Raw genomic sequence first — 23,807 nt, 5'->3', positions numbered from 1 at the left:
TTGCCACTTCAGGATCCATTTTGCTCCTCTTCTTCCCCAATTCACTAGCAGTCACCACCATCCACCCACACCCTCAAGCCAAAACCTAGGAGTCCTCCTAGATTCTTCTCTCCTCCCTCCACATCAGCACATTCTGTTGGTTCCACTCCCAGATAGAGCCTTTTCTCTCCATCACCAACTCCCTGGTCCAAACCATTATTGTCTCTCTCAAATCTTCCGAGGTTCCCCCTCCATTCCCATTTACCATCCCTATCCCCACCCACTCACTGTCCACATGCAGACAGAATCAGATTCTGGCATCACCTCCAGTTTACTAGACTCCAGCCAGCAGACCAAGCCTCATCTTTGACCATGTCAAGCCCTTGTGCACATACTACGGACTGTCCTCTGTCAGAATGAATGAATGGTGGCTACATTCTCCTCCTTCAGATCGCAATTCAAAGGTTGCACTTCCACGGACTTTTTCTTTTTTTTTTTTTTTTTTTTTTTTTTTGAGACGGAGTCTCGCGCTGTCGCCCAGGCTGGAGTGCAGTGGCGCGATCTCGGCTCACTGCAAGCTCCGCCTCCCGGGTTCACGCCATTCTCCTGCCTCAGCCTCCTGAGTAGCTGGGACTACAGGCGCCCACCACCGCGCCCGGCTAATTTTTTTGTATTTTTAGTAGAGACGGGGTTTCACTGTGGTCTCGATCTCCTGACCTTGTGATCCGCCCGCCTCGGCCTCCCAAAGTGCTGGGATTACAGGCGTGAGCCACCGCGCCCGGCCTTCCACGGACTTTTTCAAATTAGGCACCCACATCTAAGCAACTCTAGCCAACTGCTCTATTACATCACCATGTTTTTTTGTTCCTTCTTAGCATTTCTGTAAGATAACTGGAGAGTCTGATATTTACTTGTTGTTTGTCTCTTCTACCAGTATAAGGTACATAAAAGCAGAAATTGTGTTTATCTTGATCACAGCCAAATCCCTAGCATCTGACACAGTGTCAGCCCAGAGAAGACATTGAAAAGATATTTTTGAATGAATACATAAAACCATTTCTTCTTTTAAAACATTACTGTAAATGTGGCTACTACACCATGAAAATAGGTCAAGAAGCATGAGAGTTACACAATAGATATTTATTCACTTTAACAACATCATGGATTTCACACGAAGTTGGAGGAAGCCCTTCCCTAACAAAACAAGCATTTGCATTAGGGGAAGGAGGCTGACCTGCTCTAGGGATGAAATACATCTACCAAGAATATGGATAAAAACAAAAACAAAACAGATGGCAGAACCAAAAAACAGAGACATTAAAGGAAATGAACAACATTATACCAAGTAATGTTTATAAATCCAGATCATAAGTGAACGTAAGTTACAAAAATGGAAGTTGTAAGTATTGTTATTCTTGTACTTTTCACACAAACAGACTTTTTAGAAATGTTTAAAGCCAGGGAGTGCTAGAGAGTTTCTGTATGGCAGGCAAGAATTCTTCCTTTTGAACAAGACCGAAAAACCTCAGGACAAAGAGAAAGTATATCTTTTAAAAACTGATTTCATAGTAATGTTTCTATATATTTTGAAGCACCTTTATACATTTAGAGCATATCAAATTAGTTCATTTATTTCCCTGTTCATAAAAAAGTACATTCACAGAATTAGTGTACTCAGAATAAAAAATAAACAGAGGAAATGAGAACTAACTCAAGTTAACAACAACATCTTCAAGGACAAGTTTGGTCACTTAAAAACTAAGTTTTGTTTTGTTTTGCTTGTTTTTAATTACCCCTTTCATACTTAATATTTCAAATATAGCTAGTTCAGCAGGACTGCTTTTCAGTATCACAGTAAGTACAACCCAATACAAGATCATCCAAAAACACGTTGACACTTCCAAGACACTGGCATGGGGTCCACGGAGTTTTGTGCGTAAAATTTTAGAAACCCTTCCTACAGTGATGTTTAAGGCCAGAAGCATTTATTTCTCAACTTTGTATCAATCCAGGATCCATCAGACTAGGTTTCATTAGGCAAGAGAGTAGTTCGTTCCTCCTCCGTGCTGAGGATGTTTTGAGATTTAGACCTACATTGAAGGAAAGAGATGAATATCAATATTTCTCATCTTAAAAACAAACAAACATAAAACCAGTACCTGTATCTCCATCCAACTATCTTTTTAAAAAAGTATCTACTGCCTGGGCGCAGTGGCTCACGCCTGTAATCCTAGCATTTTGGGAGGCCAAGGTGGGTAGATCACTTGAGGTCAGGAGTTTGAGACCAGCCTGGCCAACATGGTGAAATCCTGTCTCTACTAAAAATACAAAAATTAACAGGGCATAGTCGCCCACGCCTGTAATCTCAGCTACCTGGGAGGCTGAGGCAAGAGAATCGTTTGAACCCAGGAGGCAGAGGTTGCAGTGAGCTGAGATTGTGCCACTGCATACCAGTCTGGGTGACAGAGCAAGTCACCATCTCAAAAAATAAAAATTAAAAGAGTATCTACACAACTGATGAGCCTCAGAGTGCCTAGAAATCCACAGACTGGAAGAATAAATGTAAAATGTTATTTATTTTCCACTTGCACTGGCTAACTTTTAAAGAGAGAAAAAAGCCCCCAGATTGACCATACCTTCTTCTCCTTGAATACTCCAGTAGATAAAACAAGCCCATGGCTAATCCCTTAAACACAATTAAAAGTACTGATTAATGTGAATTTTCCAAGTCAAGTGTTTCCACAAATATAAGGAAAATGAAAATAAAAGACTGATTGCTCACACTTATCAGAGCCCATAGACCTTGTATAGCTGCTGCCCATTCAAAACCAATTTTCTCATACAGAAATCCACCCAGCGTTGGTCCTAAAAAAGCACTAACAACAGAAAGAAGAAAAAGTATTCAATAGTGCAAAAAATAAATAATTACTTCATAAAAAGCTACATGATCCTTCAGTTGTAAGTATTCATAAAATTGGAAGATAAGTACCAAAGAAAAAACTAATTCCTGGACACAGCATTCAGTAAAAGAAAATAATTCTACCTGATAATGACATTCAAAATTTTTTTAACAGTTGTGAAATTATTACTGCTTCTGAAAAGTAGATGGCTTACATAAAAAAAAAAAAGATGAAACAGGTTTAAAAAATTCTTTATATTATTCTATTCTCAGTATTTGCAACTAATATAACTCAATTCAAAACAATATATTACATTGGTTAGCATAGTTACCCTTCTGGTAGAAGGTAAAAATAAACAAATGAATGAATAAATGAATAAACTGTAAAAATCAGAGACATGTTTCTATTAAAGGAACTTATAAATATCACTTAAATAAGAAAAAGTATATGAAACCATTTTGACTAAGTATTAAACTGTTGGTATCGGCACTGATTGTCGAGTGAGAGGGTATGGATTAGAACTCTGGCTTTCCCCTAGAGGAACTGTTTGTCTTTGAGAAACTCATCTGATCTCTCAGTGTTTCAATTTCTTCATCAACTAAAATAAGGATAGTATTAATATTTTCCATCTTGCAAGTATGAATGAAATTAAAGGATGCTGGGCACAGTGGCTCATGCCTATAATCCCAGCACTTTGGGAGGCCAAGGCAGGCAGATCACCTGAGGTCAGGAGTTCAAGACCAGCCTGGCCGACATGTTGAAACCCTGTCTCTACTAAAAATACAAAAATTAGCCAGATGTGGTGGCTGGCACCTGTAATCTGAGCTACTCAGGATGCTGAGTCAGAAGAGTCTCTTGAACCTGGGAGGCGGAGGTTGCAGTGAGCCAAGATCGCACCATTGCACTCCAGCCTGGGTGACGAGAGTGAAACGCCATCTCAAAAAAAAAAAAGAAAGAAATTAAATGACTACTCACCCGATTGACCACATTGCACTGAAAAGACCTGATACAAGTCCCAGTGTACTTAATCCCTCTTCAAACCCATTTTCACTGCAAAAAGAGACATGAGTGTATCCATTATTAAAAGGAAAACCTGTGTGAAAGAAAAATTGTATGATAGATCAATTAAGATAAACCAAGGATAATCTGGAAAAAACCAACAGCAAGAACACTCCACTTCTGAGATAAAAAGCAAATCTAATTTAAAAGAATTTTCATAGTTACATTTACTCCATGGTTTTCTAGAAATAATTTTTCTACATATATATGATATTAAGAAGCATGGCTTGTTTGCATTAAATACTTATAAAAATATACAATTAAGAAATTCTTAAAATGAGATGAAGATGGAAAGAGAACAAAGACAACTTTAAAAAAACAGAGATAGCTCCTTATTCCCATGAGAACTATTGAACTGACCCAGCACAGCCATAGTACTTAGTGTTCTTCATCATCACACCTATTAAACAAAAGAATGATGACCAGGTGACACATGCTGGTCACTCTAGGCTCTCTCATGGACCTCCTCCATGAAAGAGGAACAATGCTGAGACCTATCTGTTTTGCTTCAGCTTTTCAAAATTACATACATACTGAGGCATACATCAAGCCAGATATCTGTCCACAACCCATTTTAGCTATTAATGTACTATTATCATTTCTATTAGTGTATTATTACTATTTATATCATGATATCATATGCTACAGAATCATGAAGATTTGACATTGGGGCAAAAATATCCAACATGCTGCAAAATTGAAAAATTCAAGAAAGCCTGTGATACTCACTACTTATTCACAATACAGCTCTTCAAGCAATGGAAGTAACTTACTGTGCACAGCTGAGAATTTCCGGGAAAGTTGGAATTATACTCATTCCGGCAGAGATGCCATTTACAACTAGTATCAGCACCAGCAGCCAAAGCTGACTGCAAAAGGGTTTTGGAGAAAACAAATACAAAAAGAAAAACATTAGCATTTTAAGAAACACAAAGCTTAATGCTAAGGAAGTGAGGATCCCAGATACGTTATTTTCACTGATTATGTGCCTAGTCTCATTCCCATTCCCATCTAACCCATTTCATTCAGTTAGAGTGCCTTTTAGCTCCTTACAGCTTTTGTGGGGGCTGGGGGGAATTCATCCTGTTATCTCCATCTTTTTGGTCCTTTGGTTATATATATACATGTCTGGAGCCAACCTGGCTTCTTTTAACCAGACAAAATCCCTTCAAAATTAGTGAAAATGTCAGTACTAATACAGTTCTTTCAATCACTTGGCTTTGAACTTCAATTAATTTAAAAATGGCATAGAAGGAAAGAGGTAAAAGAAGAGTCAGGAAACACATTTGTTCCATATGAAGAGACTATGCCAGTTACTTAATATATGTTACCAGATTTAATCCTTGTGATGTAAGTACTATTATCAGCTCCTTTTTGTAGAGGAGAAAACTGAGGCTCTTGGAAGTTAAGTGGTTTGCTTACTAGTACATGGCAAAGCCAAAACCTAAACTCAAGTCTGAAGGACTCTGAAACCCCTTCCTTTCCATATTACTATGTTTTATCCCAGAAGTACCTGAAAAGGTCTAAGAAGTTCAGTTTATTTTAGCAACTAAATTACATTAAGCAATTTAGTTGTAATTACATTAAGCAAGGTTTAATAGGCAGCTACTACATGCTAAGGATGATACAGAAACAAAAACAGATTTGGTCCCTGCCTCAAGGAAGAAGGATAGAAAAAAACAAAAATATATTCTAAGAACTATCAAGTAAAGGTAAGTAGCAACAAATTCTATTTTAAAAATAAAGTATAAACAAGTAGGTACAATTGAAATACAGGAGAATATGCATTTTTGTCATTTGAGACAGATTTTATGCATTTTTTTTCTGCTTCTCCCACTGCTAGCTTCTAGTAGGGTAAAATATTGTCAGCCTAACAATTCAATAGAGTACTACAGTTAATTATTTAAATATTAATGTCCCAAATACTAACCTATACCAGTGTTAAAACAAAATTTTTTGAAATAATTCCTAATGTTATTTAGCCAAACATACAGAAGAAAAAAAACTACCTTTTAATATGCAAGACTGGGACAGGCCCTAAGAGTATGTAGCACCCAGCCGTGATTAAGTTGCCAAACACCAGAAGCCATTTCCTTAGAGGCTGGTAAGGAGAAAGAGAGTCAAAATGAGTCTTAGAGGCAAAGACCCTCCATAATCAAACAATATAAAACAATAGTAAAAAACACAAATCATGATATTCAAAAACCCAAATACAATGAAGAAAACAAAACTTTACATTTATTTATTATTTTTTAATTTTTTAATTTTATTTTTTATGTTTTTGAGACGGAGTCTTGCTTTGTCGCCCAGGCTGGAGTGCAGTGGCAGCGCGATCTCGGCTCATTGCAAGCTCTGCCTCCCGGGTACACGACATTCTCCTGCCTCAGCCTCCCAGGTAGCTGGGACTACAGGTACCCGCTACCACACCGGGCTAATTTCTTTTGTATTTTTTTAGTAGAGACGGGGTTTTACCATGTTAGCCCGGATGGTCTCGATCTCCTGACCTTGTGATCTGCCTGCCTTGGCCTCCCAAAGTGCTGGGATTACAGGAGTGAGAAAATAAAGAGATGAGAAACTCGCAAGCAAGGACAATATATAACAAGACAGAAAGTGAACAAAGGACAAAGATTTCTTAGCAGGGGAGTGTATTGCAGATCAGATTTTGCACATGATGAACTATTACAAATATAACAACAAAAAAACTAACTATAAAATGCAATGACCAGCCAGGCGCGGTGGCTCACACCTATAATCCCAACAGTCTGGGAGGCCGATGTCGGAAGATTGCTTGAGCTCACAAGTTTGAGACCAGCCTAGCCCACATGGTAAAACCCAGTCTCTACTAAAAAAGCACAAAAATTAGCCAGGTGTGGTGGTAGACATCTGTAATCCCAGCTACTCAGGAGGCTGAGGCTGGAGAATTGCTTGAACCTGGGAGGCGGAGGTTGCAGTGAGCCAAGATCATACCACTGTACTCCATCCTGGGCAACAGAGCAAGATTCTGTCAAAAAAACAAAAAACAAAAAAACCAGTGACTACAAAAAAACCCCTACCAGGTATTAATAGTTACAATACCTAGAAAAATCACATCATTAAAAAATTACCTGCTAGAGACTGAATGCTTATATCCCCCCAAAATTTATACATTAAATCTTAACACCCAATGTTCTGGTATCTGGAGGTGAGCCTTTGGAAGGTGATTAGGTAATGAAGGTGCAGCCTTCATGAAGAGGATTAGTATCCCTATACAAGAGGCCACAGAGAGCTCCCTTGCCTGTTCCATCGTGGTGAGGTTACAGTGAAAGAAGACAATCTGTGCACCAGGCAACAGGCCCTCATCAGACATCAGATCTACCAGTGCCTTAATCTTGGACATTTTGGTCTCCACAATTGTGAGAAACAAATTTCTATTGTTTATAAATCCTCTCAGTTTATGGTATTTTGTTACAGTATCCTGAATGGACTAAGATCGTATCCACTAAAATTATCCCTTATAAACTACTTGAATCAGGACAAAAATTACAGGGGTGCCATATCCGCTCAGTTAAGTAAGATTATGTCTGAAAACCAAGCTCCAAACACTGTTTAAGATATTTGCTTTTGGACATCTGGGTTACTAAGTATTCCACAAGTAAATCAGTTCTTGATAAATAAATATGCAAATGAAATGAAGGGAAATGCAAAATATAAGCCCTAAAACCACAGAAGTTTAAGATTTGATTAGCAGTACTAATTCTGTGCTCTCATCATCTGTACCGAATGGTTTAAACCTGGTTGAAAGAGAACAGAAGGGTATTTTTTTTTTTTTAAACAGAAAGGCTATGAGATAACCAGTCCATATTTATGTGGTCAATTTTTTCACTCACACAGAAAATCTAAATTATCTCCTCCTAAAGAAGAAATCTCTCAATTTGATCAAGTCTGTAATAGCCTCTAGGACTTTGCCCTATTTATTAAGATCAATCCTTTTTTTTTTTTTTTTTTTTTTACATCAAGAGAGTTTTTTTCTTTAGAGAGTCTAATCCAGGAGCCGGATGTGGTGGCACATGCATATAATCCCAGCTACCTAGGAGGCTGATGCAGGAGGATCACTTGAGACCAAGAGTTCAAGGCTGCAGTAAGCTATGATCGCGCCACTGCCCTCCAGTCTGGATGACAATGATGGGGGAAGAAATTAGAAAAAGAAAGTCTAATCCAATTTTTTTTTTTTTTTTTAAGCCTAAGACTCTTCCTCTTTTCCCAGGTGAAGCAATTTAAAGTGAATTGGTTTAGTGTGATAGCTGACCCTTAGGGTGATAGAAGATACTGGAACCTCTCCCTAGTCCAGTTGAATATATCAAGTCTAACCAGTGGACCCCTAGAGTTCCAAAGGAACAACTGGAAAACCACTGCTCTAAACATGCAAAAGTGACTCAAATATAAATTAAGTGTACGTACTGGCATTTTATCACTTAGGAGACCAAATAGTGGTGAAGAGATGGCATAGGACAGTGCCAGACCCAGGAATACTAGTCCCACATATCCAGCTGGTAAATTAAACTGTAAAAGAAATCCTATATTAAAGTCACATAATTAAGTCATTTTTAAGTAAACATCCCTCTTTTCCTTCTACCATTTCTTTAGCTCTTATTATTACCATGAGTCTATTAATAATATTCTGCGCTGTCCTAATTTTCATCTTACCTTTGAAAATGCACTACTTTTTCTCTATGGGAGGACAACCTAACCAGAAGTCAGAAGAGAAGATTTTTTGCTTTGTAGCCTTTGGCATTAAACATACTTTGCTTCCATAACTCAGAGTGAAAGGAGCTGGGCACATTCCTCAGCCCCTGGGCTCAAAACTCCCTGAGCCTAGTACAAACACATCCCATCCTCCCATCCCACCACATACTGCCATATATCTCTCAAACTCCCTGAGCCCAGTACAAACACCACCTGGAAAGTCTCCGATAAGGAGACAGCCGTTCAAGGTTACTGAAAGCGCGGGAGCCAAAAGAATTTCTTTGTTCCCCTGCAACTTTCGGGCTATAAAAAGCAAACGCTCGCATTGATCGGGGCCCTCTTGTATACTGTGTAAAGGAGGGACCAGGTTCGAACTTGTAGTAAAGATCCTTGCCGCTTGGCTTTGACTCTGGACTCTGGTGGTCTTCTTTGGGGAACGAACAGTCTGGGCATAACAAGGGCACTTTTATATGTAAATTAATGTTTTGCAAACTTCAATGTGCATAAAAATTACCTGGAGAATTTGCTAAAAGAGATTCTTGGATTCCAACCATAGGGTTTCTGATTCAGAAAAAGAGGAAAATAAATTTCTAAAGATTTCTTAGGTTGGAGTTGGGTAATGGGATGGGCTGCAGCACTTCAACCTGAAAAGGGGGCAGCAGTGGTGAGGCACCACCAATAGCCCTGAGGGAGTCAATGTCTGATGTAAAACTGGGTGTGGTGGCGCATGCCTGTAATCCCAGCATTTAGGGAGATTGAGGCAGGTGGATCACTTCAGGTCAGGAGTTTGAGACAAGCCTGGCCAACATGATGAAACCCCATCTCTATTGAAAAATACAAAAATTAGCCTGCTGTGGTGGCACATGCCTATAATCCCAGCTACTCAGGAGGCTGAGGCAGGAGAATCGCTTGAACTTGGGAGGCAGAGGCTACGGTGAGCCGAGATCATGCCACTATACTCCAGCTTGGGTGACACAGTGAGACTCTGTCTCAAAAGCGAAAAAAAGTTCTGATATAGTCCATCATCAGCCAGAAACAAGAAGGGCCTATACTACCTCCCATACCACAAATGGGTTGATTATAGTTATCTTCGAGGAAACCTCCTGTCTTCCTCATCTTTTTAAAATAAATTACATTTTCTTGAGAAACAACAACAAAAAAGATTTCTTATAAGATATACACAAACAACTTGGATTTCCCAGAGATTAGTTATAGATTTTTTTTCATTGTTTAGACACAACTTCTTAAAAGCACAGAAAAACAGCTGAAAAATACAGGTTATTGACGATCTAAATGGACTGTGTCAGTATAATCACAAAACATTTTTCTTATGGGCGTCACACGTATCTGTGTGAAGAGACCACCAAACAGGCTTTGTGTCAGCAATAAAGCTTTTTAATCACCTGGGTGCAGACGGACTGAGTCTGAAAAAGGAGTCAGCAAAGTGAGATGCGGTGGGGCGGTTTGATAAGATTTGGGTAGCTAGTGGAAAATTACAGTTAAAAGTGGTTATCTCTTACGGGAAGGGGCGGAGGTCACAAGGTGCGGGGTGGGGAGATCATAAAACTCATTGCCCAGGGGAGGAATGTCACAAGGTCGATTGATCAGTTGGGGAGGGGCAGGAACAAATCACAATGGTAAAATGTCATCTTTTATGGTTCTTCAGTTGCTCCAGTTCATCTGGATGTATACATGCAGGTCACAGGGGTTATGATGGCTTAGCTTGGGCTCAGAGGCCTGACATTGGGTAACTTACGGTACTCACTGGCTAAAAGCAATATTATATTACTGTCTCAATCTTGGACCAGGCACTAAAATAACAGTCTCCAAGTTTACCTGTGAAGTTCCTCAAACTGTCTTCAGTGATTTCAAGGGGTAGTGTAAAATTATAAGAAAAATTAATTTTAATCTTTACATTCTATGATCAGTAAATGTTCAGAAAGCATTTGAAATGACCGTATTAGCAACTTTATTGATATTAGAAAGTATATTGAAACTTAAGTTTCTGTGCTATTTTAAATCTAGTACCTCAAAGTCATTATGGGCCGAAGTTAGTCATTTTTGCCTTTTATCAACACATATTAATTGTCCAGTGTAATTGACTACCACACCTTGTAATGGACTTCACTGTGTCAGTAATAATATTTTTTCAAAAATATCTAAGAACAAATTTCGATGACTTCAAACTTTTAGAATTCAACATTTTAATTTTTAGTTCTAGGGATACTTGGTTCCTTTCTCAAATCCCAGAATAATACAGTCCATAGTCATCTGATTATATGAAGTAGCCTAAAAAGTCAGTAGACCCAGGGGGGATCTGTTACAGAAGAAGCACATCTTACATCAAATGAGCTACTGTGTACCCCTAATGTCTCACTGCAATTCAAACAAACAGAGGAAAAGTATCCTTGTTAAACAGCATGGATGATGCCCAAGCTAGACCTACAATGACATGAGCAAGGTCTTAGAAAGAAGGAAACTAATGTTTTGGCCACTTAGTGAAAGACTTCTTTCATTTTTACTGAATCAGATCCCTAGTTCACAGGCACAGCAGAGATGGACAGGCTACCTCGGTGTGTAGTGCCCATTCTGCCTCCTTCTCCCAGCCACGCAAAAGTCTTTCCACAGAGCAGGGCCCAAGAACAAGCAGTTACATCCACCTGCTACAACGCAGCACTCTTCAGCAACCAGGCAACTTACCTTCTCCAAAACAAAGAGAGACAGAGTAGGATCAAGGAAGCCAAAACATGAGCTGAGTGAGTTGATGACGAAGGCTATAAGGCCAACTTTGGGTAAAGCAATCAGTTTCCAGAATGAGTGTTCACCTGGATCAGACTCTTTGGGGAAAAAAGAAAAAAGAAAAAAAAAATCAAAGCAATTAAAATCTCTTAATTTTAACTCATTTGGAAAACTGGTAAGACCATCTTTATCTGGTAATCAACACAACTCAACCTCTGAGTTTGCCTAAAATTGTATACAATCTACACTTGCATATAAATTATTCAAACCTAGAGGCCACATTCAATTTATCAAAAACAATTTCCCAAATTAGAAAGAATCAACTGGAATGAGAGTGTGAGGGAAAGAAGGAGTCTTAGGTTACAGGTTGTAACTATTATACTCATCCTGGCCAGAGATAATATCAGGTTTAGACATTGTATTAATCTGTTCTCACACTGCTAATAAAGACATACCTGAGACTGGGTAAAGGAAAGAGGTTTAAGAAACTCAAAGTTCCACATGGCTGGGGAAGCCTCACAATCATGGTGGAAGATGAAGGAAGAGTAAAGGGACACCTTACATGGCTGCAGGCAAGAGAGCTTGTGCAGGGGAACTCCCATCTATAAAAATATCAGATCTTGTGAGACTTATTCACCACCATGAGAACAGTATGGGGGAAACCACCCCCATGATTTAATTACCTCCACCTGGCCCCACCTTTAACATGTGGTGATTATTACAATTCAAGGCGAGATTCGGGTGGGGATATAGCAAACTCATATCAGACATGAAAGCTTTTTTTTTTTTAAGAGATGGAGTGTATTGCTCTGTCACCCAGGCTGGAGTGCAATGGTGTTATTATAGTTCACTGCAGCCTCCAACTCCTGCACTCAAGTGATCCTCCTGCCTCAGCTTCCCACGTAGCTGGGACTACAGATGTGCACTACCTCACCCAGCTAATTTAAAAATTTTTTAGAGATGGGGTCTCCCTACATTGCCCAGACTGGTCGCAAATTTTTGGCCTAAAGTGATCCTCCCACCTCAGCCTCCCACTTATGGATGTGGAAACCCTTTGATGGCCATGACAGCCTTCATTTATCCCCATTTCTCCCACAATATCCTGCACAGTTCATTAGTCTATAAATACTTGTTGAATCACGATCAAATACGGAGCAAAGTGCAAAAACATCATGAAGTGTGGTTCAACTATTTTAAGTGTTATCCTTAGATTTTTTCAGGATATAAGAGATAAAGTGAAACCTTGGTGTTAGTTTTTGTTTGTTTGTTTTTGTTTTTTTTGTTTGTTTATGTGTGTGTGTGTGTGTGTGTGTGTGTGTGTCTTCTTTTTTTTTGAGACAGAGTCTCACTCTGTCACCCAGGCTGGAGCGCAGTGACGCGATCTCGGCTCACTGCAACCTCCGCCTCCTGAATTCAAGCAATTCTCCTGAGCCTCAGCCTCCTGAGTAGCTGGGATTACAGGTGCACGCAACATGCCTGGCTAATTTTTGTATTTTTAGTAGAGACGGGGTTTCACCATGTTGGTCAGGCTGGTCTCGAACTCCTGACCTCCGGACCCATCCACCTTGGCCTTCCAAAGTGCTGAGATTACAGGCATGAGCCACTGTGCCTGGCTGGTGTTAGTTTCTTAATTATGAACCAAGTATTCAATGGTGAAATAAATCTGAGCACATCCTTGATGCTCAACTACAGAAACTACAGGATGTAGTTGGACTTAGAAAGAGGAGAAACACCACTGTGTGGCTCAGTGAGGTATTGCAGGCAGGGAGACAAGTTGGTGTGATTTTTGAATTGTATATACTAAGGATATTTAGTCACTTTTAAACTAAAAATGATAAAAGATTCCAATTTTAATTTGTTACATTTATTGTGAAAGTAAGAAGTATTATGTATTTATGGTAAAAAATAAATCATTATTACATAATAGTCCCTGTTCCTAAAATCCAGGGTGAGAAAAGGAGTTGTCATAGTGAGAATATATTAAAACATCCATGAAAATGAAACATAATTAGTGTAATTAAGCTGTTGAAGACCAAGTAATGAAAACTTGGGGTACTTGCTTGAAGGGACATGACTCCCTGGCTGACAAAACCTGCCACAGGACGTTACTGTTAGAGATGGGGAATAGGGTTGTCCTCAAGTGTGAGGGGGCAGGAAAAATGCTGAGCACTATGGCACTACCTACACCAGATCTAGTCCAGTGATCAAGAAGGTTTAGAAAACTCCCCAGAAAAGGGCTGGGCACAGTGGTTCACGCCTGTAATCCCAGCACTTCGGGGGGTTGAAGTGGGTATATCATGAGGTCAAGAGTTCGAGACCAGCCTGGCCAACATGGTGAAACCCTGTCTCTACTAAAAATATAAAAATTAGCCAGGTGTGGTGGCACAGGCCTGCAATCCCAGCTACTCTGGAAGCTGAGGCAGGAGAATTGCTTGAACCTGGGAAGCAAAGGTTGCAATGAGCCAAGATTGCTCCACTGTATTCCAGCCTGAGCAACAGAGCAAGACTGTCTCACAAAAAAAAAAAAAAAAAAAAAAAAGAAAGAAAGAAACCCCTCCGCCCCACAAAAAGGTAATAAAATCAAGTTTTGCAGGATAAGTAAGAGTTAGGTAGAGTGGAAGAAAGATATTCCAGATCATATGGCTCTTCTACTTAAATCTAACAATAGGCCAGGCACAGTGGCTCACACCTATAATTCCAGCACTTTGAGAAACCAAGATGGGAGGATCACTTGAAGTCAGGAGATCGAGACTAGACTGGCCAACATGGTGAAACCCCGTCTCTACTAAAAATACAAAAATTACCCTGGTGTGGTGGCATGTACCTGTACTCCCAGCTACTTGAGAGGCTGAAGCATGAGATTTGCTTGATCACGGGAGGCAGAGCTTGAAGTGAGCCAAGATTACACCACTACACTCCAGCCGGGGTGACAGATTCCATTTCAAAAAAAAAAAAAAAAAAATCTAACAATAGCTCCCAATGGCTTTCAGGATAAAGTTCACATTTCATGGATTTAAGGATTTTTTATTTTAAAAAATAAGTAAAAATTGTCTCTATTTATGGTATGAAACATTATATTTTGATATATGTATACATTGTGGAATAACTAAATGAAGCTAATTAACATGCTTTGCCTCACAAACTTTTTTTTAATGGTAAGAACACTTAAAATCTACTATTGACAATTTTCAAGTGTACAATATGTTGTTATTAACTATAGTCGCCATGATGTACAATAGATCTCTTAAACTTACTAGACCTTAAAGATTTTAATAAGATAATTGACACGTCCATGACTCTATTTTAGAAGTATTTTTTTTTTTTAGAGCAGTATAGGAGAGGGGACCTGGTGAGCAGATATAATGAATGATTCTTAGCCACCCAATGCTAAAGCCACACTGTCTATGGATCTAAAAGATGGTAAAGAAATGGACAGAACTTATAAAATAAAAAATTCTGCCAATATCAGTAATTTTTAAAATTTATTTGATTTTCTAGCATCATCTATCTATAGACTCTTCTAAAACAATAACTTTTTTTTTTTTTTTTTTTTGAGACAGAGTCTCACGCTCCTGCCCAGGCTGGAGTGCAGTGCCGTGATCTTGGCTCACTGCAACTTCCGCCTCCTGGGTTCAAGCAATTCTCCTGTCTCAGCCTCCTGAATAGCTGGGATTACAGGCATGCACCACCATGCCTGGCTAATTTTTGTATTTTTAGTAGAGGCGAGGGGTTTCACCAGGTTGGCCAGGCAGGTCTCGAACTCCTGACCTCAGGTGATCTACCCGCCTCAGCCTCCCAAAGTGCTGGGATTACAGGCATGAGCCACTGTACCTGACCAAATAATAACAATCTTTAAAAGTAGTATTAATTGGGAATGCCAAATCATTCCAACATCTATTATCAATCTAGAGATTTTTTAAATACCAGTTTATATTTTTTAGGAGGCAGACACAGTCTTGCTCTGTCACAGGCTGGAATGCAATGGCACAATCTTGGCTCACTGCAGCTCCTCCTGGGTTTCCGAGATTCTCATGCCTTAGCCTCCCAAGTAGCTTGGACTACAGATTATTGCACCACCGCAGCCCAGCAATTTTGTACTTGTAGTAGACACAGGTTTCACCATGTTGGCCGGCTGGTCTCAAGACTCCTCTTCTGGCCTCAAGTGATCTACCAGCCTTGGCATCCCAAAGCTGTGATTACAGGCATGAGCCACTGTGTCGGCCCAGTTTATAATTTTTTACTAAAACACTATTAAAAAGAGAACACCTGAATCTACATCCTTGTATCTAGGCTACTCTGTGAAGACAGCTGCAAGGACCACTGGGAAAAGAAGGTTGGGCATTATTCTCTTGGCTTATAGCCTTCTAGGAACACTGGGCTATGTGTGGCCCACAGAAACTTCTGGCTTTATTTAGTTTGGTCCAAGAAAATCTCTCATAGACACAGCATATGGTAATGGTTTATGATCAGAAGTTAAATATTTGCTAGCTCTAAAAGGTTGGAAAGAATTTTTTAATTTACAGAAATTGATATAAACTAATTGCCTGCATTACTGAAAAAATAATCAGTTATTTTTAAAAGCTACTTTTGATTATATAAAATAAAACAATATCTAGTAAACTGGTCTCTTACAAAGGTATAAACATATATTTAAAGGTTCTTAAAATGAGTCATAAGTGTGGACTTACCATAATTGGGTAAAATATACATATTCAGTGTTTACCATCAGCAAAGCGATGCATCCCAGAACAATAAAGAGGCACTTCACTTAGCCAAGGACTGATATAAAAAGCCACCTACAGGAGGACCTAGTATTAGCCCAGTCAGAAAATGTCTCAAGACTTCCCTTAAAATGAGAAAAAGAAAAATCAGTTTAAATATTTCATTTGAAGAATTAACAAGGTACTATCTAAGCTTGAAATTCTGTCTTCTTCATAATTTACATACACACCTCCCAAGATGGACTCAAAATTTAAATGCATATTGAAATGTGAAACTATTAGAAAAAATAAAATATAGAATTATTTAAAAATTGTTATCATAGGGAAAGGTATTATTGTAATTGTGACATAAAACACCAGAGATAAAAAAGATTGACAAATCTGATTCGTGAAAATATGGAAACTATGCATAAAAAAATCAAAAGATAAATGAAGAACAGAGAAAAAATGGCAAAGAACTAATTCCCCAAATCGTCATAGAGGCTACAATGAGGAAAAGAAAAATGGGCAAATGTATAAATAAACTGTTGACACATAGAGGTGGAATACAAAGATATTTTGAGTTCACCCTCACTTTAAAAAGAAATAAATGAGCAAATTTAAACCACCAGATACCAATTTTTCACCTATTTCCTATCGAATGTATCTTTAGCAAGTGAACACCAGTAGGCAATTTAGTTGGCAAATTAAGGCACATATCATGTGTAAGAATTCCACTTGTAAGAAACTAACTTACAAGTAAGACATGCAGATGTGACATGGTATGTATATAAACTATGCACTATAGCAGAGTTTTGCAATAACAAAGATGAAATATCTAAATATTGATCAAGTGTAAGTAAACCAGGTTATATCCACACAGTGAAATACTATACAGCCAGTAAGAAAAATGCAAAAAAGTAAGAAAGTTCCTTATATGTAGGTACAGGAAGATCTCAAGATGATTTCATTGTTGGTGTAACCAGTGAGGTGCTGAATGGTACATATAATTATGCTACCATTTGTGTAAAAAGAAAAAAGAGGGATGAAATGCAATAGTCCTGTCAAGTAAAAAATAAAAAAGAAAAAAAGGGAATCATGCTCTCTTGCTTAGCTCTCTCTCTCTTTCTCTCAGTGTGTGTGTGTGTGTGTGTCAGTGTGTACATACATATATGTGGAATTTCTCTGGAAGAAACCTACAATATCTGTTGCCTTCCCTAAGGATGGAGGGCTGAGCACCTGCACAACTGGTGTGTATACAAAACTAAGCAACAGTTATATGTAGAATATATTTACTATATTCTATGTTCCCTTCTGTAACTTTTAATTTTGCAATATAAAAATTATTTTGTTTAAGTTAAACAAAACAATGCTATGGAAAAAAGGGTTTACCACTATAGATATTGCAACATTTTAAGTCAATCTAGTTTTTAGGGACCTTAAACAGAGATCTGTGGCTTACAACCTTATATCTTCAGACCTTACAGAGTACACAAAAGTATTCTATTCATAACTTTCAATGCTAAAGAAATTGAAATTCCTTAATCACAATAAAAGGCCATCCAGATCAATTACCATGTTAGTGTGTTGGCTGTTGTGGCTGCAATTTTATACAGAAACTTGAGTATGCTTAACACTGGTGTCTCTTGCTGATCAGAAGATCCAATGGACTATTATCATTATCGTAGGAATTTATTAGATGGCGCTTTCAGAGTGTTCCACAGACTACCAGCTCTTTAAAGAGATCAACAAGTCTTGTCTGTTTGAAAAATAGTTCAACCAGGCGTGGTGGCTCACACTCATAATCCCAGCCACCTTGGGATCAGGTCGGATCGGATCCGGATCGGACGCTGGACGGACGGGTGGTGGGTGGTTGGTTGAAGGAAGGAAGGAAGGAAGGAAGGAAGGAAGGAAGGAAGGAAGGAAGGAAAGAAAGAAAAGATAGAAAAAAGCGGTTCCATAGTTAAAGTGCGTTGTAGAACATCTAATAAAGTAATCCTACTCCAGGATTTTCAAGGTCTGAAGACATTAATGTGAACTAGGCATCTCTAAGTTAGAGGCAGCAGACAGCACTCTCCAAACCTGCTTAGCCATAAACCCTTATCTTATAGGGCATATCAACAGACTAGTGTTCTTCTCAGCCCCTTCTCAGAAAAATATTTTTTTTTTCCTCCCTTTCCAGAGAAATATATTTTCTGGAAATGTAAATTGTATACCTGCCAAATGGCAACAGAATCTAACATAAACCTATCCAGCTATATACATAAATGCTTAACAAAAAGTGGGAATAAGTATTTACACAGCAAAGCGTTTACCTGATAGTAAAAATTTTCAAACTACAGTATTAAATGAGTAAATAAGGGAGTCCTTGTTACTAAGCTGATAAGATTCTGAAGTCTAAGAGAACAATTAAACGCTATAAGGGCGCCATACAGACTCTGATATGAGTCTTTCAGAAGCGCATGGGCCCAGAGAGAGAGAGCTATAATAGAAAAGACTTCTTGGGGGTCAGAGAGGCAGCTGCCTATGGATGGGATGGGAATCTGATATGTCACTAATACCAGTTCTATAAGCATCTAAGCAGTATACAAAAACACATGTCAATATGATGCCACCAGGATTTGGATTTTTACGTCAAAATGCAAAAGCATCCTCAGATAGACAGTGCAGAAGCACTTAAGGACTTTGAGATGATTTCTAAGATCCCGTGCATAAATCTGGGGAAAGCGGAGGAAGGACTTCAGTATGAATTGATTATTTTGCCACTAGGGATAACTCTTTTTCTAAGGCAGAGGAATGCTGCAGGCAGCTCAACCACAATCTAGGCTACAGGTAGACAGCAAAAAAAACTACCAAGGAAATTTTTTTTTTAAGTGGTAAAAAGAATGACTGATTTGGACCACATTTACCTGTCAAACTGCCCATTCAGGGAATTCTAAAACCAGGAAGAACACCTAAGTAACACCAGTGTTACATTTATTGACAGGCTTGCTGCTAGTGGAACTCGGGGTGAAAGGCAACAATAATACAGAGAGTACAGAAATGCAAGTATAGAAGAATGGATCCCAGCTTTAACTTGGAAGGGCAAATATTTTGGCCTACGCTCAAAGGAAAGTGGGAAATACTTATAAAATACATACCAATACCGTAGCCACGTTATTTGGAAAAGCCTTTGCCAGGATAGAAGAAGATGCAGTCACTGCTGCAGCAAAGCTAACTGCATCCATTACTCTCACTAGAAAACACATAGCAATAAATACTGGTCCATCTGGAACTCGGTCCAATACACTAAAAAGGAATAAGACAATTCTCAAATGCCAAGCTAGTTTTCATTTCTTTCCTTTTTAACTGTACCCACTAAAAAGAGTAGTACCTCACCCATAGTTATTAGAATAAATCACTTTAGAATATAATTTTTTAAAAAAGAGTTGCTTTGCTGTCTTTTCAGTAGGAGAAAATTACCCTTTTTCTTTTTTTGGTAACAATTTGAGTCATAACAACAGCTTAGTTGCCCTGTTCTGCGATATAACTGGTCCCCCAGATGATAGTACCAAATAAACCTTTCTAGGATATGTAGAATCGGTGTGGTGACTTACGCCTGTAATTCCAGCACTTTGGGTGGTCGAGGCAGGCATATGCCCCGAGGTCAGGAGCTGGAGACCAGCCTGGACGACATGGCGAAATCCCATCTCTACTAAAAAATACAAAAATTAACTGGGCATGGTGGCAAGCACCTGTAATCCCAGCTTCTTGGAAGGTTGAGGCAGGAGAGTCGTTTGAACCTGGGAGGCGGAGGTTGCAGTGAGCCGAGATCGCACTACTGCACTCCAGCCTAGGAAACAGGGCAAGACACCGTCTCAAAAAAAAAAAAAAAAAAAAAGAAAAAGAAGAATAACATGTAGAATCACTCTGACAAGACCCATATAGAAGAAAGAACTCAGTTTCAGATCTCTCCCATGGTAGGGCTCAAACCAAAAAAAAAAAAAAAAAAAAGGAATAAAGAAAGAAAAAAAAAGACCCTTCCAAAAATTTTTTAACCCCATTTCATTTAACAGTTTTCTTGGCCGGGCGCGGTGGCTCAAGCTTGTAATCCCAGCACTTTGGGAGGCCGAGACGGGCGGATCACGAGTTCAGGAGATCGAGACCATCCTGGCTAACACGGTGAAACCCCGTCTCTACTAAAATACAAAAAAAATTAGCCGGGCGAGGTGGCGGGCGCCTGTACTCCCAGCTACTCGGGAGGCTGAGGCAGGAGAATGGCGTGAACCCGGGAGGCGGGGCTTGCAGTGAGCTGAGATCCGGCCACCGCACTCCAGCCTGGGCAACAGAGCCAGACTCCGTCTCAAAAAAAAAAAAACAAAACAAAACAGTTTTCTTGAGTTTACTTCATTATAATCTTACTGTACTGTTATTCCTCTGTGTTCCCATGTACTTATATAAGCTCTTCCATATTATTTGGCATTATGCTGCTGGTTTAAGAACTCTAAGCTTAAGAACTTTCACATCTGTTTTGTCACTGGCATTCATTTTTCCTTTTTCGGGAAGTAGCAATGGGGGAAACCATTCTATTCCATGCTCTGAACTGAGCATGTGACCTGGCCTGGTCAAGCAGAACATTCTTTCCCCCTGGCTACAGCCATCAGCAAAGGTCAGGTCAGTGGGGCTTCATTCTGTGACTCTAATAGGAACTACTAGGCAACTGGCACTTTCTACTGAAACTGCTAGGGGTCACCTTGCCACCTAAAGGGGAGAGCTTGTTCAAATCACAAGAGGAAAAATGTCTCATGATATCGTTTCAAATCTGTATTCTGATATTTTTTGAGTTGACACTTTATTAAAGCAATTCATTTTTTTACTAACGCTAGCATGTTTCCGTAACTCGGAAAAGTGAGTTAAGTTTCTGTCACTCACAATCACAGGAGTCCTAATGAATAGGTTCAGTAGCAAGCATCAAGGAGATCCCCCAGAGGCCTGTTTCCTTAAAATCAATGCCATTTATCCCTGTTCTCTACTTACTCAACTTCTGCCATTAGTCACATGCTATGCATTTGACAGACAATAATGGAACCATTGACTTAAAGAACCTTTAACAATAGATTACGAAATCTGTTCAAGCTCCCAAATATAATCAGAAAATGACTTACCCAAAGAGAATTGTAACTCCTCCTGAGACAAACATTCCTGCTACAAACATAAATTTTGCTCCAATATGTACAAGCTATAATAAATGTCAAAGAAGAGTGGTAAATTTATGACTTCTGAAAGTCTATACTGATAGAAACAAATCCACTGTATTGGAAAATATAGGATGGGGGAAGACATGTACAGTTAATATATTATAATTCTTTAATATAGTGACAGTACTCATTGCTTAAAAACATGGAAAGAGTTAAAAATCAATCAAATCTGAGGAGGGAACTGTCAACAGTGGCACAATTTATAAAATTATAACCATGGTTATTTCAGTATCGATGCAAATTCTAGACTAGTAAACTAAAATAATTCATCATATAATTTTTAAAAATTAAGATGTGCATATGAACTTGATACTTACATAGTTTCCAAATACCAAGCATGCCAGCAACTCGAACAAAGCAAAACATCCAAAGATCATACCAATAATCGTATTGCTGGTTCCCTTCTTTTCAGCCTTTAAGTAATAGAAATGGAAACAAAGTTTCAAAGAAAAATTAGCATCAATATGGAAAAATGGGAATAATAGATCAGAGCATCATCATCTTGTGAACTTTATCTGCATATCAGTTTCAAAAAGATTATTCTTTTAAAATAAATGGGGTGGGGAAGAAAGGGAAACTAGTAATAGTTTAGATAGTAAACCATAGTCTCTTACATGAAAATAATTCACTCACCATGCCTATAAAGAATTGTTAGCTTTAGCTGGCAAAAGTCAGAATTAGAGTATATAAACAAACACAAAAAATGCCTTGGTTAAGGAAATTTGGGCTCTATTGCATAGTCACAGGACCGAGGAAACAGCTGATTTAGACACACTTCCTTTTGGGTATCACATTTAATTATAGGAAACAAACAAAAAACCCTGGCCAGTCTTCAAACTCAAGAATAGGAAGTTCCATGAGTTGGCACATGGGTCAGACCAAGGCCCAATCAGTCTAGGTCTCTGTTTCTGACAGTAATACCAATTACCTGACAGTTTGGAGAAGACAGTTTTCCTTCCTGTCATCAACAACACAGGTGAGAGATGCTCCCCTGACATTCTACGTTCTCCTGAAACAGCCAAGGTAGTTTATCATCCATCAATTACAGTTACTAATGTTTATAGCCTATTCTATCAGTGAGCTCCTAAGATTTGCTACAGGTAATATTTATCCTAAATCTACTTCTTTTGAACTTCAAATGCTACCACTGTGATACACAACTACATTCACATATAAAAATAGAAAGTTTAAAAAACTTTGTCAAGTCCTGGAACTACGGCAGATCCTTAAATCAGATTCTAGCTATAGAAATTTAAGGAATCAAAATACGAGTTTAATTTCTTTAAGATAGGACTGGCCACTTAGCATACTACAAAGGGAAAGCCTGAACTGTCATATATTGACCATCTTGTATATATAAGGCATAGTACCAGCAGTGAATATTTATGGTCAGAAGAGTCCAGTTTAGATCCATCCTTTAGGCAGAGCTTTGGATTTTTGCAAATAACTTCATAATTAATACAGAAATGCACACGTGCACACACACTTTTGCACTCTTCAACATCCATTCTCTACAACCATGATTGCCTTTCTTTACCTTTTCTCTCTAAGTACAATTTACGATAAAAATTTTCTCCATCCCTTCCCATGTAAAGATACTATCATCATTCAATCTTTGTCTTTTTCTAGGATGTTTTTTTCCATGTCAGACTGTGCCTCTTTAAATAAACCATACATTTCTCATAGCGTCATACCACAGGAAGCCAGAGAAGTGAACTCTGTTGTTCTAAGCTAAATTTTAGGAAGGGCCTCCCTCTTACTCTAGGAAAAGTCCTCAGAAATGTCCCTAAGCACTTGGTGGTGCGTGAAGGCAGAGAGGATGGGCCCACAGCTCCACAGTAATGGCTTGGGAAAGATTTAAGCCCCTAATTCTTGGGCTTCATAACTAGCCATTCCCTTTCCATGTACTAATAACCACAGTAAATAACGGTGTGGATACGAGAGAGTTCATTAAAATACCTTTAATGGCACTGTAACAAATGGTTATGCTGTACATCGACTGGAACATGAGGTCTACATTTCTACTACACATGGGTCAGGCTCCTCAAAAAGAAAATGTTGTGAAAGGAGTCAATTAAGGCATAAGAAAAATATTCATGCTGGGCACAGTGGCTCACACCTGTAATCCCAGCACTTTGGGAGGCCGAGGTGGGAGGATCACTTGAGGTCAGGAGTTTGAGACCCGCCTGGCCAGCATGGTGAAACCCCCTCTCTACTAAATATACAAAAATTAGCCAGGCGTGGTGGCACATGTCTGTAATCCCAGCTACTCAGGAGACTGAGAAAGGAGAATTGCTTGAACCCAGGAGTCAGAGGTTGCAGTGAGCCGAGATTGTGCCACTGCACTCCAGCCTGGGTGACAGAGCAAGACTGTCTCAAAAAAAAAAAAAAAAAAAAAAAAAAGAAAAAGAAAAGAAAAGAAAGAAAAAGAAAGAAAGAAAGGAAAGAAAGGAAAGAAAGGAAAGAAAGGA

The 23,807-nt window shown here is 38.8% G+C and overlaps 1 protein-coding gene and 1 long non-coding RNA gene across 11 annotated transcripts in view; both read right to left on the bottom strand.

Annotated features, from left to right (window-relative positions):
* Window positions 1-1,098: 1,098 nt before the first annotated feature.
* The window catches only part of SLC18B1 (solute carrier family 18 member B1), a 44,738-nt gene continuing 22,029 nt past the window's right edge, over window positions 1,099-23,807 (bottom strand). For 3 of the 10 annotated variants that reach the window (XM_021937837.2, XM_009206063.4, XM_009206065.4), the window contains 7 exons: window positions 11,361-11,497; window positions 8,376-8,477; window positions 5,948-6,039; window positions 4,712-4,807; window positions 3,855-3,929; window positions 2,762-2,855; window positions 2,392-2,665 (listed from right to left, as the gene is read on the bottom strand). In XM_021937837.2, the coding sequence (XP_021793529.1) occupies window positions 2,513-2,665; window positions 2,762-2,855; window positions 3,855-3,929; window positions 4,712-4,807; window positions 5,948-6,039; window positions 8,376-8,477; window positions 11,361-11,497 (749 nt within the window). In that variant the 3' untranslated portion in view covers window positions 2,392-2,512. Of the gene's footprint in view, window positions 2,070-2,391; window positions 2,666-2,761; window positions 2,856-3,854; window positions 3,973-4,711; window positions 4,808-5,947; window positions 6,040-8,375; window positions 8,478-11,360; window positions 11,498-23,807 lie in introns of those variants that run through there. The other 7 variants (XM_031667430.1, XM_009206070.4, XM_009206067.4 and 4 more) reach the window with 5 other exon arrangements.
* LOC116275360 lies at window positions 16,224-23,479 on the bottom strand. The gene is made up of 5 exons (XR_004184406.1): window positions 22,265-23,479; window positions 21,654-21,749; window positions 21,244-21,317; window positions 19,240-19,334; window positions 16,224-16,245 (listed from the first exon to the last, which is right to left on the bottom strand). It is a non-coding gene; the product is annotated as an uncharacterized LOC116275360 (long non-coding RNA).

Source organism: Papio anubis, chromosome 6 (genome assembly GCF_008728515.1).
Source record: "Papio anubis isolate 15944 chromosome 6, Panubis1.0, whole genome shotgun sequence".
NCBI lineage: Eukaryota > Metazoa > Chordata > Mammalia > Primates > Cercopithecidae > Papio > Papio anubis.
This window is presented reverse-complemented; position numbering and strand designations above follow the sequence as displayed.